The 17793-nt window shown below is 44.8% G+C and overlaps 1 protein-coding gene across 2 annotated transcripts in view; it reads right to left on the minus strand.

The window, feature by feature from the left end:
* Positions 1-17793, minus strand: part of SDK1 (sidekick cell adhesion molecule 1) — a 563777-nt gene that overhangs the window by 200445 nt on the left and 345539 nt on the right. For both annotated transcript variants that reach the window (XM_063143659.1, XM_063143658.1), the window contains exons 15-17: positions 7359-7506; positions 6159-6299; positions 112-293 (exon numbers count right to left, since the gene is read on the minus strand). In XM_063143659.1, coding sequence (XP_062999729.1) covers positions 112-293; positions 6159-6299; positions 7359-7506 — 471 coding nt within the window. The remainder of the gene's footprint in view (positions 1-111; positions 294-6158; positions 6300-7358; positions 7507-17793) is intronic.

Here is a 17793-nt window from a genome sequence, read left to right on the forward strand (position 1 = left end):
GCCCTACCCCACGGTCTTTCAGTAAATATTCCACCTAAACAGACAGACGCACATTTTCTACACAGCCACGCTAATGATGCCCTTCGAGAGGCCCTGGCTAGAAGAGCTCACCTCCTTGCAAAGTATATTCTGTGACTGCCCTGCTGAAGGCTCCCAGACCGGCTCCGTTGTAAGAGGCCACCTGGATTTCATACTGTGTCCAGATGATCAGGTCTTTGACCAAGCAGTAGTTTATCTCCGCGCTGGTGATGTTCTTGTATTGGTACTCTCCGGGAAGGCCTGCCAGGCGATACCTATACAGAGAGAGGGTCATTTGTTGCAGCCAGTTAGTCGAATGACTTCAGTTAAAATAAATAGGCTGACTAACAAAATTGCTTCTTTTCAAAAGAGGGAACATGTCAGAGAGATGCCCCACCACCTTCCCAGGAGTGGACCAGGACTAGCCAAGACTTCTTTGAAGGAGGAGGCTCCCGTTGCTGGCCCTAGTACGTAGTAGGGGCAGGCAGCCTTTGCGGGCATATTTGGTAATCTGAGAAACTGTCCTCGGCACCTTCACAAAATGGCTGGCATGGGAGGTGTGGCAAAGAACAAGTAATCTGTTGAAAAGTTTGAGTACAAGGCCATAGCTAGACCTAAGGTTTAGCCCAGGATTGTCCTGGGGTCAAACCTGTTCATCTAAGTGCCACACAGGGCATCCAGCGCTCAGGCAGAGATGAACCTGGGATGATCCTGGGATAAACCTTAGGTCTAGCTATGGCCCAAGACAGAGATGGGCACTGAGCACAGTTAACAACCCCTTTGAACCTGGATTTCAGCACCAACAGAAATTGGTTTTAGAAAAAGCAAATTATTTTTTCTCTCCCTCTCTGGCTCTGACAATGGAGACTGAACAATGGCCTCCTTCCCAAGATCACCAGCCAGTAAAGTGATCCCTGGGGAAGTGGCATATTTGGGGACCCCAAGACACCCTTGCTCCCCAAACCCAGCTCCTGATCCCAGCTCCTGAGCCAATTGTAAAAGCTGCTCAGCTGGTGCCCAGAAGTTGTGGAATCCTTTATCTGTGATGCTTCCCCAATTCCGTGCGACTCTGTGGCTGGACAGCTCTCCTGCTACATTGGAAACTTTGCTTCCTGTTCTGCTGGGCAGGCTCATGGCCTTGTTGGTTAGAGGAGAAACTGAGCCACGCAGCAATAGTTTTAGGAATGGGGCACAATATCCCAACACCAAGCATAATATTAATAATCTCGGTATTAATAAATTATTAATAACATTATCAATAATGCATTCAAAACAACGTTAGCAGCAGCAGAAATGCAATGGCTTCTGCCTGATTGCTCTGATATTTATATTCTGATCTCACCGAGAATACACGCCCAGGGCTAAGCAAAACTTGTGTTTTATCCTGTTTTATAGCTGTAAAAAAAAAATTTCAGCTTGTCTAATAAAAATGATGATTTAGTGTCTAGCTTCCCTTTGCAGGCCCCTTCTACTCCTGACGCTTTTAGACGTTTTTGTCAGGGTGGAGTTGTAAATCAGTTTGCGCCGTGTTTATCCCTTTGACTTTTGCCCCCGAACTGGAGTGTTCAGGAGGGATTGGGTGATTACTGGGGATCCAGGTTGAAAATACAGTCATGGGAGTCATGGGAGTAATCAGTCTTCCTTGGAAATGACCTGATGAAGATTTCTGGCAAGGCTCCAAGCGAGGAAAGAGTTCGCCAATTAAGCCTACTACTAACAACCACAAGAAATTGCCTTTGTGTCAGGATTGGGCCCAGGCTCCCTATGGAATCTGAAGATTCAGATTCAATTTCAGTGGCAGGGCTAAGGAGGAGAACCGTTAGGGCAAAAGGCAGGGGGAAGAAATTCCCCGAGGCTCTACAAGAATCAGAGAAGAATCTTCTCAAGGACGTAACAATCAGGAGAGTTAGGTCCAGATCCCGCCTTCCCCTCCCCCCATGGGAAATCAGCTTCCTACAGAGGAGGAGGGGGGACAAGTTGACAGACACAAGAGTCTGCACTCAATCCAAGGGGATGGAGCTTATGGGAGGCCAGAGATGCTCTGCCAGGTTGGCCACCCACCTGAAGAAGGGGCTTAGAAACCCAGTCAGGTTCTGTGTAGTAGACTAGTTTAGCAGCAACTCTCTTCCCTACTGGGGTGTTCCCTTATAGAGAAGTAACTAGGCCCTGGGGGCAGTCATTAGCCTCTACGGACTCAAATAGTTTGAAAGGCTGCTGCTAGCACAACAAAGGAGTGTTGACTGGAAGTTCGAGTCCCTGTCTGGTTTACTGTATGGCAGGAGGGTTGAAGACTTGGCACTTGCTGCGTCCTCCTGTTGATGCTCTACTGCATGCAAAGGCTTAATTCATGGTTCACAGTGAGTGGTGGTGGCGGTGGCAGCAGTGGTGACGTCGATCCCACCCCTGACCGGCCCTGCTCTGTGTAGTCATCCATCTAGGATACCTTATTCCAAGTGAGGCCATTGCTCCATAAAGCCCAGAGTTGTCTAGCTAATTAGCAGCTGCTCTCCAAGGTGTCAGACAGCCCTACCTGGAGATGGGACCTTCTACAGGCAAAGCATCTCCTTTATCACTGAGCTGCAGCCCTTATCTGCCTAGCTATGAACTCCCACTGAAAATCTCAGTGAGCAAGAAGGTTGATGCAGAAGGAGACTCTCTCCTTAAGATAGGCCAGCCGCAGACCATTCAGAGTGCGGAAGGTCAAAATCAACAAAATTGTGCCCAGAAGCTCATGGTCCACCAGTGCTGCTTGTCCAATATCCATGTCATGTGTTCTTTGCAGCTACCACAAGTCCATAATTGGGCTGCTCTATTCTGTACTAGCTGCAGCTTCCAGACAGTCTTCAAGGGCAGCTCCTTGAAGAGTGCACTGAACACATGAAGCGGCCTTATAGTGAATCAGTCCGTTGGTCCACCTCAGTCTGTAGACTTGCCAACTCCCAATCTTACCACCTGAGGCCCTTTAAACTGGAGAAGCAAAGCACTGAGCTGTGGTCCCTCCCTCCAAACGAGAGGTTTCCGAGGCATGGATGCAGCCCTCCAGCAGGGGCTGCAGCTAGTGCAAACACAACTCAATCTTCAGCCACTCTTCATTGTAGGCACAAGGGCAGGAGCTGCAGCTTTAGAATCTCAAGCCCTGATGAGGTGATGAGACAAATGCACCAACACAGAGAGATTCATTAACCAATACGCATGTACGGTAATGGGTACTGTAAGATGCCGTGAAAAAGAAATAAAATCAACAGGAGTTACGACCTAGAGAACCTTCTGGTGATTCCCTCAAAGTCCTGTTTGGCACTCTGCAGAGAAACACACAGACCCTCACACTCAAAGGAAATGAGGATGATCAAAAACAAACCGTCACACCTTGGGGAGCAGTGGATGAATGTTTGTTTTCCCATCAGGAAACAGGCTGTACAGTAGCTGCTCAGAATATGTTAATCCACGCATCAGAAAGAAGTACACTAAACAGCAGTCTGACTTGCAAACAAGGCATGATGCCCCTGCGAGAAGACCAACATGGAAATAGTGCTATCGCTGGCACGTCCTTTTAGCCCTAAATTAACGAGCCACAAAGGTGGAAAGGGGCCTGGATGACAAGGCGAGCCTTCCTAGAGTTTAAAGGCTTTGAACAATGCGCGGTGACAAAGAACGCAGGGCTCCTGCTGAAAACGGCAGTCCCTGTCAAGCTCCCCTGACTCTGCCAGCAACGTCTAGTTGAACTCATGCTGTGCCTTGAAATCATTACAACCCGGGTTTCTCTGCCCCTGCCAAAGGCAGCTAGTCAAACTGGGCAGGGATGGGGGAATCACACTGTCTTGTTGTCAGAACACTGCTTAAGTTGAACAAGATGTTATACAAGGGGGGGGGATTTGATATGGGGGCTGCCATTTCGAGCAGCAGCTTCTGCGTTCTTCAGAATGTGAAGTTCCCTTCTCAAAGAGGACAATACTTGTGATTTGTTGTTATAAATGTACACTTAAATTTTTTAACCCAAAGACTAGATGCAAATGTATGGCTTTCTCTCTGTTCTCCCACACACATCCCGAGGGAAACCCATTTTCCTCTATTTTCTGGCCAATACGAATGTCCTGTCTCTGCGGTAGAGCATATGCTATGCATGTAGGAGGTTCCTGGTTTGATCCCGGGCAGCTCCCAAGTGCACTGGTAGGGGGGAGGGCCTTACCAGATGGGTTTATAAGAGCCCTGTTGATCCTAATCCAGCCCATCTGGGCCAGAGGTTCCCTGTCTCTGAACTAGAAGATCTTGTTCGAGACCTTGGAAAGCATCTGCCAGTCAGATCTGACGACGCTGGCTTAGACAGACCCATGGTCTGATTCTATAAGGCCCCATCCTTTGTTGTGCACGGCTTTGCTCTTCTCTTCTCTTGCCTTGCCACAATGGTGCTGTTGGTTTCGTGATAAATCCCGGCCCTAAAAATACAGCCTCTCCCTTCAGGGGAGAAGGAGAGCAGGTGATGGCCAGTTTGGAAATGTCACGTCCTTCTGTGTGTTTTCCTCACCGCGAGCCTTGACAAATATTACAGCTGAAGGTTCGGTACATCTTCAGGTGTTCTAGCAGTTGGACAACGGAAAGGTGGACTACTTCTGGGCCTGGCGACGTCTATGCCTGACAGGCACCACAACACTTTGCTAGTCTCTAGCTTTACATACACAGCTTTAGAGTGTCAACTCCCCGCTGCATGCTTCAGTGAAGACTACGACTGGGGACGGGGAAAGTGCTGCTGACAGCTGATGCTGCCAGAAAGCAACGAGGAGAAACCCACGACCTGTGCTGGAGCTGGAATGAAAGCAAACTTTGGAGGCCTGCTCTTTCATTAGCAAAGGCTGGCCTAGGAACAGACACAGCTTGCATGGAACGAGTCTTTCGAGGACAGGTGTAGGCTGTTAAAGAGCAACATTTTAAGGTCATGAATAGCAAATCAGCAAGACTTGCTTTAAAAAACCACCGGAGAGAACAAGACTATTGGGACAGAATTAGTTCAGAGCTACCCAGTCCTGTGATGAGCCATGTGGTCCATTTCCTGTTCCAAGATTTCTGGCTTCAATCCTGCACCCGGTATGAAACGCCATGGTAGACCAGTCACAACTCCTTGGCTTGCCGGTGGAGGCCAAAGCTAAGTTGCCTTGAGGGGCAAAACAACTACCCTTAACCGCTCCAGTAAAACCAGCATTAAAACAATGGTTTGTTCACCATCCAGTTGCCTATGACTCTGCCAGAAGATATATGATATCCACACTTCAGGTGTGATTTACACACTCACACAACTGGGAAGAGACCAGGATAGAACAAATTGCAGACATTAAGATTAACATCCAGAACTTTCCACACTTCGTGCACATGTCCTATTCTCCAAGCATCTGAAATATAACTTCAAGTTAACTAGATAGCGACCACCACTGCCACTCGCTTTGATGGAGGTGGTTTGGAGAAACCAGCCATTTTTCTTTCTTTTAACATTTAGCGTACGGTCCGCCATTCCATTTAACTTTTCTAGTCTCGGCAGAAACTTGCCTATTTACAGACGAATAAATTTCTGTAAATTTGGGGAAAGCAAAAAAAGGTAAAGAGAAAAAAAAAGAAGATCTGAAGGTCTACAGATTCTACACAGCGTGAGGAGAGCCAGCCTGCAGCGGATTCCGTGGGACAGATTCTTAGAAATCTCAACTCATTTTAGTCTGTCTCGAATTTCTAGGGTATCTCTACCCTGATGTCTCAATGTGGGGTAGTTGATCTCCATTTTACGCACAGGTTTAGTGCCAGAAGAGCCTCGTGTGGCGCAGAGCGGTAAAGCAGCAGTTTCTGCAGCTGAAACTCTCCCCACGGCCTGAGTTCGATCCCAGTGGAAGCTGGTTTCAGGCAGCCGGCTCGGGTCGACTCAGCCTTCCATCCTCCCGAGGTCGGTAAAATGAGTGCCCAGTTAGCTGGGGGAAAGGTAATCACGGCCGGGGAAGGCAATGGCAAACCACCCCGCTATAAGGCCTGCCAAGAAAACGTCAGCGAAAGCTGGCGTCCCTCCAAGAGTCAGTAATGACTCAGTGCTTGCACGAGAGGTTCCTTTCCTTTTTTCCTTTTAGTGCCAGACTTCTCGCTTTCAGGGGTAGGTGATGGCCACTTACCGAAGGATATACCCATGCAGAACACCATTGTGTTCACTTTCAGGAGGGGGCTGCCACTGAACCATAATCGACTGGTTGGTCCGCCCGCTCGCCACAATATTTTTGGGTGGAGCACTTGGTGGTTCTTCAGGTAACATCAACCTAGGTGCACGTAAACACAAAGGAAACAGGTAAACAAACCTCTGCTTACGTCTTTACTTAAAGGCAATCTAGCTTCGTATACAGAGGCCTAACCAGAAAGCAACATAGCTCAGTTGCTGTAGACACGCCTGAAATAGTTGTAACAAATCAACATAATAGAAAATCAGTTAAGCAAGCAATGAGGAAGACAGCTGCTGCGCTGAGCTTATTCTATCTGAATCATCCAGCTTGCCACGATGCGTTAAGAAGACTGCAAGCTTGAGGGAGCTCACGGGCTGGCGCCCAGAATCTGTAATTCTTTTCAAATGGTTTCCTTTGGTTCTTTCCATCCACCTCCCCAAAGATAAGACGGCCACATTTCCCACCCCACAACTGTTTAGAACTCAAAACCTCATGAGTCCAAAGTCCCCATGATGTTTCTGGCTCAGACAGAAGCATTAATGCATTTTAAACCAAATGTGGTGGGGTCTTCTTTTGATGTCCTATGCAGATGGATACCGGAAGGCAAAGCCCAGGGAATACATTACATAGTTGACCCCCCCCACCCAAAATACTGTAAGAATGCTCACTCCACACTCATCTTGACATAAGTGGCTGGGCCCAACATTCCTGAGAATCTACCGCCACTGAAGTGTGCAGAGGGTGATTTGTGAGAACTTCAAATCAGCCAAAAGGTTTAGAAAATTCAGGAAGGTCTTGGAGTGAAGCTTCCAGTGGCAACAGAATGAACGTGGGTTCCTTCCTGCATCTCCCTGTCTATCTTTATACAATACATCTACCATCCTTTTCAACTCTCTGACCTGTTTGTTCACACACAAATGGAAAAAAAAATATACAAAAGAATTATCTTTTGAGCTGAAGCTATTCTGATAAAAGAATATGAGATTTTTGACCACAGCTTTCAGTGGTTTGGGGAAAGGGAATTGCTAGGAAACTTCAACTATGCTGACCATACCTACTGCAGTAGCCATTCTTTGACAGTTATAATTGGATAATGAATTTGTCCCCAGAGAAGTGTAATTAATCTGATATTCACAGAGGGATTTCATTTCACTGTACCTGCTGGTTTCTATGCTGTACTGGCCCCTGCCCACTTGGTTAACTGCGCACACTCTAAATTGGTAGGTACGGGCTGGTGTTAATCCACTCACAGTGATGGTGGTCATCTTTGGATCAATGTCAGAGAGATGCACTTTCCAGGGAGAATCTGATGGAGAGAAACAGAATTTCAGCCATGGAAATTACATCAGAATGTGACTATAGCAAGTTAACTCTCTTTGCAAGTACTCAAATCTAGATGAACCACAAGAACCAATAAGAGAGAATTCAATTCCCTATGGATCTTCCTGTACCTAGTTACCATTGGTATTTGCTTTCTGTTGATTTGCTCAGTCCTATATTTCAGTATCACCCATCATGCTGTGTAGCACCAAGTCCCACAGAAGAAAGCATAAAAGTATTCAAAGGAAAACTCCTTATTCATGATTTCCAAATTAGGATGATCAACAGATCAAAGGTTTCTTACAACTCAATCCATAAGCCCATTAAGCACTTGGCATTCTTGATTTAGCCTCATTGGCTCTGGTCTAATTACTATGAAGACAGAGCTGTTACACCCCAATACTAAAGACATTTACTGAGAAAAAGCAAACTCACTTCAAATCAATGGCCCTTGCTTGCAAGTAAATGGTGTTAGGATTGGGCTGTTAGTCAATTAATAGTCTTGCTTTTAGCCTATTAATCAACTGCTTAGCTGATTAAAATAAATATGGAAGAAGCCCAATAAAGGGGATACTTTGAAGATATTTAATGAAGGTAACAGATTGTCTTGACTTCAACAACATAGACATAATTTACTCATTGGAGAAACTGCCTTCTCTTCCTCGCTTGGACAACTGTGTTTACAATAATACCATCATTAGTAATGAACACCTTTTCATAGAAGAACAGATTAAAGTCCAATTAAAATGCACCTTTTAAGCCACCTTGTAATTATGCTATATACCTCTATCACATCCCCTCTTAGCTGTCTTTTTCTGAGTTGAAGAACCTTAATCTTCTTAAGGCTGTTGTCTGACATTTACCTTTTAACGATATGAATGTGCCTTTTCAAATCATACTCATTCATAGTGGAATCTGAAAATGTAATATAGGAACCAGAAGTCCTGTGTTTCTCTCTGCATTAGCATTCAGTAAAATTCTGAAAGCAGTTCAGAAGTTCACTGTCCTTTTCTGAGGGGACATATTTAGGTTATAAACACAAAGTAGTTTTATGCCATTTAATTGTTTCCGCAAAATAGTCCTGGGAGCTGTTTGGTCCAAATGAAGATATTTTTCTATTGACGGCTCCCTATCCTACATTTCTCATGTAGGATCATTCATAAGAACAGAAGAACAGAAGAAGTGCCCTGATGCTGGATCAAACCAAGGGTCCATCTAGTCCAGCACTCTGTTCACACAGTGGCCAACCAGCCATCGTCCAGGGATGAACAAGCAGGACATGTCCCACCCATGTTCCCCAGCAACTGGTGCACACAGGCTTACTGCCTTGAATACTGGATCACAACCATCAGGGCTAGTAGCCATGGATAGCCTTCGCCTCCAGGAATTGATCCAACCCCCTTTTAAAGCCATCCAAATTGGTGGCCATCACTACATCTTGTGGTAGTGAGTTCCAAAATTTAACTCTGCGCTGTGTGAAGAAGTCCTTCCTTTTATTTGTCCTGGATCTCCCACCAATCAGCTTCATGGGATGACCCCGTTGGTTTCTAGTATTTTGAGAGAGGGAGAAGAATGTCTCCCTGTCCACATTCTCCACACCATGCATAATTTTGTACACCTCTATCATGTCTCCCCTTAGCCTCCTTTTTTTCAAGGTAAACAATCCCAGTTGATGTAACCTTCCCTCATAGGGGAGATGCTCCAGCCCCTTAATTATTTTAGTTGCCCTTTTTCTAGCTCTATAATATCCTTTTTAAGGTGTGGTGACCAGAACTGTACACAGTATTCTAAGTGTGGTCGCACCAGAGATTTACAGTATATAAGGGCAGTATGATACTGGCCATTTTATTCTCAATTCCCTTACTTATAATACCTAACATGGAGTTTGCCTTCTTTACAGTAGCCACACCCTGGGTGGACATTTTCATCGAGCTGTCCATCACAATCCCAAGATCTCTTTCTTGTTCAGTCACCACCAGCTCAGATCCCATTAGGTTATACTTGAAGCTGGGGTCTTTTGCCCCAATGTGCATCACCTTACATTCATCCTTTAGCTCCACGGATGACACAGTCCAACCATTTAGAGCCAAAAGCAGGGCGCATGCTCTGCAGAAAAGGACTCACAGCAAAACAGAGATGATCACACAACCAAGCAACACTTATTTTGCTTTCCTCATCGATGTGCGTGACGAAGGGCACTTGCATTTTCAAAACCGGATATGAAAAGCTGTCAGCATAATCTTCTTTTGTGGAAGGCATTCCATTCTGCTAACTGATTTTGTTATCTTTTGCCATAATCTCACTCCTAGAATTGTTACTTAAAATTGTCATTTCATTCCCTGGATACCCACTTGATGCCACCTCTTTCTCTTCCACTTCATATCTGAGCTCAAAATCCCTTTCTTACTTGAAGTCTTTGGCATAACTCCTTTAGCCCTCATCTCCAGCTGCATTTGTTTTATTCATTGCTTGATGGAAATGCTTCTACGCATGGGAATACGGTTAAAGGCTAGTATAAAAACACTAAACACATACACTTATGTACACACACTGATTTATATAAGGTGATTAAAACACCCTCTATATTATTTCCTGCCCGCTTTTTAAACCAGTTTTTTTTAAAATTCCTGCCGGGTATGAAAGCCGTTTCGACCTGGCAGCAGTTCTTTTAACTTCTGCAAGAGGAACTTCCAAGTTACGTTTCTCTCTGGGAAAAGAAGACGTGTCCCCTATCAGTCCACATGCTTAAGCAGATTGAACATTTCTCTCCCGAAAAGGGCTGCTGCACATGCCACTGCCTGATAAATAAAAACTATATTCATTAACATTTTAATAAAGGAGGAAATGAGCATGATAAAGACAGATGGGCTGTGTATTTCTCAACCCATCTGTTTGGCAGTCCATTTATAGCGCCACACCCATGAGTACCTCTGGCTGAAGGACTGTAATGAAATTCACCGCTACTCTGAAATATCTTCCTCCCTCAGCTTTCGCGCAGGTATGGAACAGCGACTTTGAGCCAAGTCGGCTCATCCCCGCAAGCCTTGAGAAAGATTGTGCCGGGGAATTGGCACGCCTGGATGTGTGTGTGTGTGTGTGTGTGTGTGTGTGTGTGTTTTACTTACACAGGGAAAGTTATTTGGCCTGAACATTTCTGAAAGTGAATTCTCCAAAGTAAGATAGCATCGGTGGTAGTTCTGGAAGCTATCCCACTATCAGTCTGTGTCTGTCACACAGAGTTTCTTTACTCCCTGCACAGTATTACCCAATTTGCAGGCATTTACAAGAAATATACTGGAAAGTAGAACACGCCATCTCCTTTCCATCCTAGGATGGTGTAATTAATAAGATTAAGGGAAAGCAAATGTGGGGGAGTGATCTATTTTGTTGACGTCAGAAGGTGCCCTCCACTTTCACAAATTGCCAAAAAAGGAGTAAAAGTGTTAACCTGTTCAAGAAACATTGACTAAAGTTGGTTTCCTTCACCCTCACCTTCCTGATTGAATCACAATGACACCTGTCCAGGAAACAATCCTGTTCTGATTCCAAATTAACTTTCAGTGATTTTGTTGCATAAGCAAAACTGATTGCGAGTGGAAGGCAATATAACGAGACAAGACAACGAGGTTGGAGTTAAATAGGGCCACATTTTATTTATGAGGATTCAGCGAGGAAAGATGGAGGCCTAGGCGGGCATCGTATCTTGGCCAGCGTCTTGGCCATAATTGGGTTTGGGCGATCCTTTCTTATCCTGACAGGTGACGCGTGTTCTTTGCCACCCATCAGGATTCCCCCTTTTGGGGTAGGTAGGTCTTCCGATGTCACTCCCCCTCCGGTTACGAAACTCTGAGTGAGTAAGGTTGGCCTAAGAGGTAAACCTTATCCCATCACCTGGTGCCACAGGACTCCCAGGTGAGGGGCTCAGGTGTTACCAATCACCTCAACGGTGCCTTATGAATGCTCACCAACCATATTCTTGCTCCCAATTCCCGCATGCCTGCCCCTTCAAATGTGACCAAGTGGAACCAAATTAACCTATTAATACACCCACACTGTCTTACAGTGTGAAGTAGGGGGAAAACTCCCAAATATAAGGGATTTGAGAGTAAAAAATTCCTACTTGCCCCCCCCCCAAGGGCAACCAGTGAACCCACACTGTTTACAGGGAGGGAGGGAGCCATAAAAGCAAAAGTGGAGCAGAGGGGCAAGGCAAGGCATTAAATAATGCTGCTCGCCCTTCCCCACATCAGTGGCACCACCATCAAGTGGGCCAATAATCAGGTGCCACGAGTCTCGCATTATTCTGACATCATCACATTCGCCACATGCCCCCTGATGGGCTGAAATCACATAGTGAAGGAGAAGGAAGCTCTTAGTTGTGAAGAGGATGGGAATGACATCACAGAAGCAGCAGTTCAGGGGAACAATGGGTGTGAGCCGGAGTGGGAAGAAAAGCAACAATTCTCAGCAGTAGGTATTCTCATGGGACATTTCAGGCCCCTTGAAAGCAATGGTCTTCACAAAAATGCAATCAATCAATAAATAATAAAAAGGAACAGAGTAGGGCAGTATTTTCCATTGCTCCAGAACCAAAATGATTTTTAAAATGCAAAACAGCATTTGTTACAAGGGCGGTGGGGGAGCAGGGGAACAGCTCATTTTATGGTCCATTCCAGATGACAACAGAACTTCAAAGACTTTGCCTAAAGAGATCAGAATCTCATCCAAGCATCTAACCCAGTCTTATACTGCTGTCCCTTTGTGGTCACTATGATGAACCGCATGTGAAAATAAAAAGAAACTACAGAAAATGTCCAACCACCTGGGGAAACTTCACATCAACATATAATCACTGATTCAGTATGTCATTGGATAGCAAAAAAAGTAAGTTAGAATCCTTCAGGACATTCAGCTAGCTGAGCTATGAAGGCTGCAACTTTAAGCTACTTTAATATATTTTATTATAATGGATTTTGTAGGGAGAAAAGCTGGTTTCTGGGATATTTAAAAAGAGGAATTTTAGCAGAGGCTATCGCCTAAAAATCATAGAATCATAGAATAGCAGAGTTGGAAGGGGTCTACAAGGCCATCAAGTCCAACCCCCTGCTCAATGCAGGGATCCACCCTAAAGCATCCCTGACAGAGGGTTGTCCAGCTGCCTCTTGAAGGCCTCTTGAATGATGGTTGTCCAGCTGCCTCTTGAAGGCCTCTTGAATTATGGTTGTCCAGCTGCCTCTTGAAGGCCTCTTGAATGATGGTTGTCCAGCTGCCTCTTGAATGAACATGGGTGTAATGGCGCTGTTGCACCCTGCTTTGGGGTTCCTGGTCAACAGCAGCCTGGCCACTGTATGAACAGAATGCTGGCCTAGATTTATTTATTTATTACATATTTATACTGCCCAACAGCCTAAGCTCTCTGGGCAGTTTACAACTAAAACCCTAGGTCTGATCCAGCAGGGCTCTTCATATGTTTTTACGTTTGCGAGTATTCCATTCCCCAAAACAGAATTCTACACTTTCAAAAATGGCATTAACCAAGCTCAGGTCTAGCACAGCATGAAGGCATGTCCAGGGCACATGGCATGGACATCCATTTCCATGATGGTGACAACAAACAAGGATAGGAATTCATCCCTGTGGCATCTATCGAGGAGTTAATTGAAGCCTGAAAAATTGCAGGAAGCCATCAACAAAATAGCTGGCCTGACAAAAGATCTCACCTTATCCATGATAGCTGAGATTCAATGATGTGTGTGTACCAAATCCATCTGGATTTATTGGCTTGAGGTATTTTTTCCCATAGTAAATCACACTACTAAACTGAATAGCTGCTTACTAAACACTCCTGGAAAAGTACTGGAAGATAAACAACCCAATAAACGCAAATATTTGTGCATGCCTGTAGGTTAGAAACTTTGTCTTGTTAATATATCTGAGCCAACCCAAATGGGTGTCACTGTCAAGTTGTATGCATGATTTTCAATTGTCCCCGCCTGTGAAAAAACGTTCTATGCAGGTAACTCAGTTCTGTGCGTGTGAGGAAGACACTGTAAAAGCTGAATGAGACCCAGACACATTCAGCAAAAACAGTCATTTCTCCATCTCAGTGTATAAAGTATAGATTGCTTCTTGCACCATCTTTCATTTGCCTTCTACAGATGTCCTCTTATGAATCAAAAGAGCATTTGTTGAGCTGGTGTCCAAAGAACATGACAAAAATGAACGGGAAGCAGAAACGAAGGCCAGGCTGAATTAATAAGCAGCCTGAAGGAGTTTAATCAAGAAAATGGAAGAGCAGACACTAACTAGAATGCGGAATGTCCATAAATGAGCTAATTGTCACCAGTTTGTTCCCTGGAGCAATTCAGTTTCATTTGTTTACCGCAAGTGTAAACACCACTCGAGAGTGCTTAACCCAAGACGTTCGATCTAGTGAACAGTTTGATTCAACAACGGAGCCTATTAATCTCTCCACCAGTTTAGGGTTGTGCTCTGTTTATACGCTGCATCTGTAGAATACTTTATTTATTCTTTTCCCCCTTCTCCTGGTAGAAGATAAAAGATCTGGCAGGAAGAGAGATTAAACTGAAAACTAATACAAGCGAACCCTATTCATCTCCTGGGCACTCTGCTTTGCACAGAAAAAGAAGTGGATTGAGGGGAGAAGATTTGCTTTCTCGTGGAGCCCAGGGTCCAGCAAGTTCGCAGAGTACCTTTAAAATTTAAATAGCAAACCTTCTCTTGACAATCAAACTGAACCTTTTCAAAGGCTGCTCCTCCCTTAAGCATATAACAAAAAGGCTGAATCGCAAAGCGGCTTGTTTCACGGCAGAAAAAAGAACAAGAGACTTCCATACGCTGGATCATTTTTCGTTGCCCTTTTCTACCCAGCTTCCAGACTAAGAAACATTCCATAAAAACGTCGACACCCACTTCCCCTTCCTTTGGGGATTACTGTCACTGGCCTGACCCAGAAAGCCTGGAGAAGCTCTGACAAGACACACACTGGGTCACACCATTAAATAAGCCTCCATTATACTGAACAGACAGGACTAATCTTTCATTTTGCGTAAGCTACTCTAGAATACATTCCCAGGCTCTGCTGGTTCTCTCTTCAGCTGCAACTGACACCGTCTGAAATAACTTCAATTATTTTCAGTTGTCAGTTTTCAGAAATATAATGCCCCACTATGGGAGAATACAATTTGATATGAAGTTCAAGTCCATAGAAACAAATATTTGCCGTCTACCATGCTGGGATACATTTGTGGGTCACATCAGGACCCGAGGTGTAGACAAGGTGGCCGATGAAGGTCTATTTGATCAGGCCGTGGCCAACAGGGCTTGTCCAGGCTCCATTCTCTTTGACCACCTCTGTTTCTTCCTCTTGATATCAGGCTGTCTTTTCTAAGGGCATCATGAGGGTTTGTCTGAGCCTGGTCCAGATACGAATTGAGACAGCTTTTCTCAAAGGAAAGGTGGTCTTTTAAAACCACCTCGAAAAGCCAAACTCTTCTCCAGCTCAGATCAATATCCAGGCAGATGAAAGGCCTCCACCCCACCTTCAAAATATCATTCCCAGCCTTCCCTTTTACTCTTTTAAAAAGAGCAACACTGCCAAAAAGGCAGCAAGGAAGGAGAATTTTGCAATGTCCCTTGACATCCTACGAGTTGATGTCATATCTGAAAACTTGACATGTTCTGCAGCATGCCAAGGCAACAGAGAAGGAAGGGGAAGTGGAGAGAAGATTCTCCTTCTCCCCCCCTCCCCATTCCCTCTTCAATGCTGTCATGTGCTGTACTAATTTTAAAAGTGAGTAAATGAGGAGGGTGCTTTGGAGAGATGGTGATGGGCCTTAGGTAAGAACATGACGTAAGAAGAGCCCCGCTGGATCACACCAAGGGTCCATCTAAACCAGCCCTCTGTTCACACCGTGGCCAACTAGCTGCCTATGGGAAATCCACAAGTAGGACGTGGGTGCAACAGCCCCCTCCCACTCATGTTCCCCAGCAACTGGAAACAAAGCCCTATAAAGAGAGACTGAAAGAACTGGGCATGTTTAGTCTGGAGAAGAGAAGATTGAGGGGAGACATGAGAGCACTCTTCAAATACTTAAAAGGTTGTCACACAGAGGAGGGCCAGGATCTCTTCTCGATCCTCCCAGAGTGCAGGACGCAGAATAACGGGCTCAAGTTAAAGGAAGCCAGATTCCAGCTGGACATCAGGGGAAAGTTCCTGACTGTTAGAGTAGTACGACCATGGACCCAGTTACCTAGGGAGGTTGTGGGCTCTCCCACACTAGAGTCATTCAAGAGGCAGCTGGACAACCATCTGTCAGGGATGCTTTAGGGTGGATTCCTGCATTGAGCAGGGGGTTGGACTCGATGGCCTTGTAGGCCCCTTCCAACTCTGCTATTCTATGATTCTATGATTCTATAAGCATACAGCCTCTGATACTGGAGGTAGCATATAGCCAGGGCCAGCGCTACCATTAGGCCAACTATGCACAGACCTCAGAGGGGTGCAGTACTGACCCTTAAGGGTCACAGTTTTATACAAATTAGCTGTTTTAAGGGGAAAAAACATAATAAAAGGAAAATATAATAGTTCAGAAACTCTTCTTGAACAGCTGAATCGAAGTTGGCAATTTTGGGGGTGGGGGTGGTCCAGAGGTTTTGGGCTCTAGTTGTGGGGCCATTAGGGATGGGACTGCCTTTGGGGTATGAAGGAAGCTGTCGCCCTTCTGCACTCTATACTGTGTAATCTGTACAGCACCATGCACATTGATGGCGCTATATAAATAAATAACAATAATAATAATAATAATAATAATGGTTCTCTGCTGCTTAGAAGCCCCCCCCCCCCGAGGGGATTTGCTGTAAGATGAGGGTGTACATTCTGGGCTCAGGATAAAGGTCTCTGGAGAGAGGGTGTTCTCTCTCTCTCACAGCAGATTGTGCTGTCTGATATGCCTTATAATTATTATGCCTTTTTATTATTATTATTATTATTTATTTATTTATTTATTTATTTATTTATTTATATAGCACCGTTAATGTACATGGTGCTGTACAGAGTAAAACAGTAAATAGCAAGACCCTGCCGCATAGGCTGACATTCTAATAAAATCATAATAAAACAATAAGGAGGGGAAGAGAATGCACCAAACAGGCACAGGGTAGGGTAAAACTAGCAGGATAAAGTCAAAATCAAGTTTTAAAAGCTTTAGGAAAAAGAAAAGTTTTTAGCTGAGCTTTAAAAGCTGCGATTGAACTTGTAGTTCTCAAATGTTCTGGAAGAGCGTTCCAGGCGTAAGGGGCAGCGGAAGAAAATGGACGAAGCTGAGCAAGGGAAGTAGAGGCCCTTGGGCAGGTGAGAAACATGGCATCAGAGGAGCGAAGAGCACGAGCGGGGCAATAGGGTGAGATGAGAGAGGAAAGAGAGGAAGGAGCTAGACTGTGAAAAGCTTTGTAGGTCAACAGGAGAAGTTTATATTGGATTCTGAGGTGAATTGGAAGCCAATTAAGAGATTTCAGAAGTGGAGTAACATGGTCAGAGCGGCGAGCCAAGAAGATGATCTTAGCAGCAGAGTGGTGAACAGAAACCAATGGACTGATGTGAGAAGAAGGAAGGCCAGTGAGAAGAAGGTTGCAGTAGTCCAAACGAGAAATAACCAATGCATGAACAAGAGTCTTGGCAGAAGAGACAGACAAAAATGATCGAATCCTGGCAATATTATACAAAATATTATATTTTTCTTTGGGTGCTAGAGGTGGGCTCCTGGTGTGTAGCTGTCTGATCTGGACAGAAGTGGGGATTTTAGGGGGACATTTTGGCTTCATTTGTGTATAATGTTATAGTCTGCTTGGTTGCTAAGGGTAATTCAACGCCGTTAGTTTTATCTAGCCTTCTTTTACTGCCCGTTTTATGTGGCTGAGCTATCTTATTGTTGCATCTCTTAATATGAACTGTTGCATGACTTGTTTAATGTGGGTATAATGTTGATATTACTGGAATTGGACATGGTTAACTTTCGATGATGTTTTAAATGAAGTGTAATTGTCGAAATGTCAGTGCGATATTGTGGTGCATTTTTATTTGCTATGGATATTGTGCTGAAATGGTCTTTACTTTGAGCACAAAATATCTGTGGAAAATGTGATCTATAAATACTGGTTATGACTAAGATGGAGATGCGAGGAAATGTTTGGACGATGGCCTCCAGGGAGGCTAGGGCTCTTAAAGAAATATTTATCATGATACATTTAACTG

The sequence above is a fragment of the Elgaria multicarinata genome, chromosome 17 (assembly GCF_023053635.1).
Source record: "Elgaria multicarinata webbii isolate HBS135686 ecotype San Diego chromosome 17, rElgMul1.1.pri, whole genome shotgun sequence".
In the NCBI taxonomy this organism is placed as follows: Eukaryota; Metazoa; Chordata; class Lepidosauria; order Squamata; family Anguidae; genus Elgaria; species Elgaria multicarinata.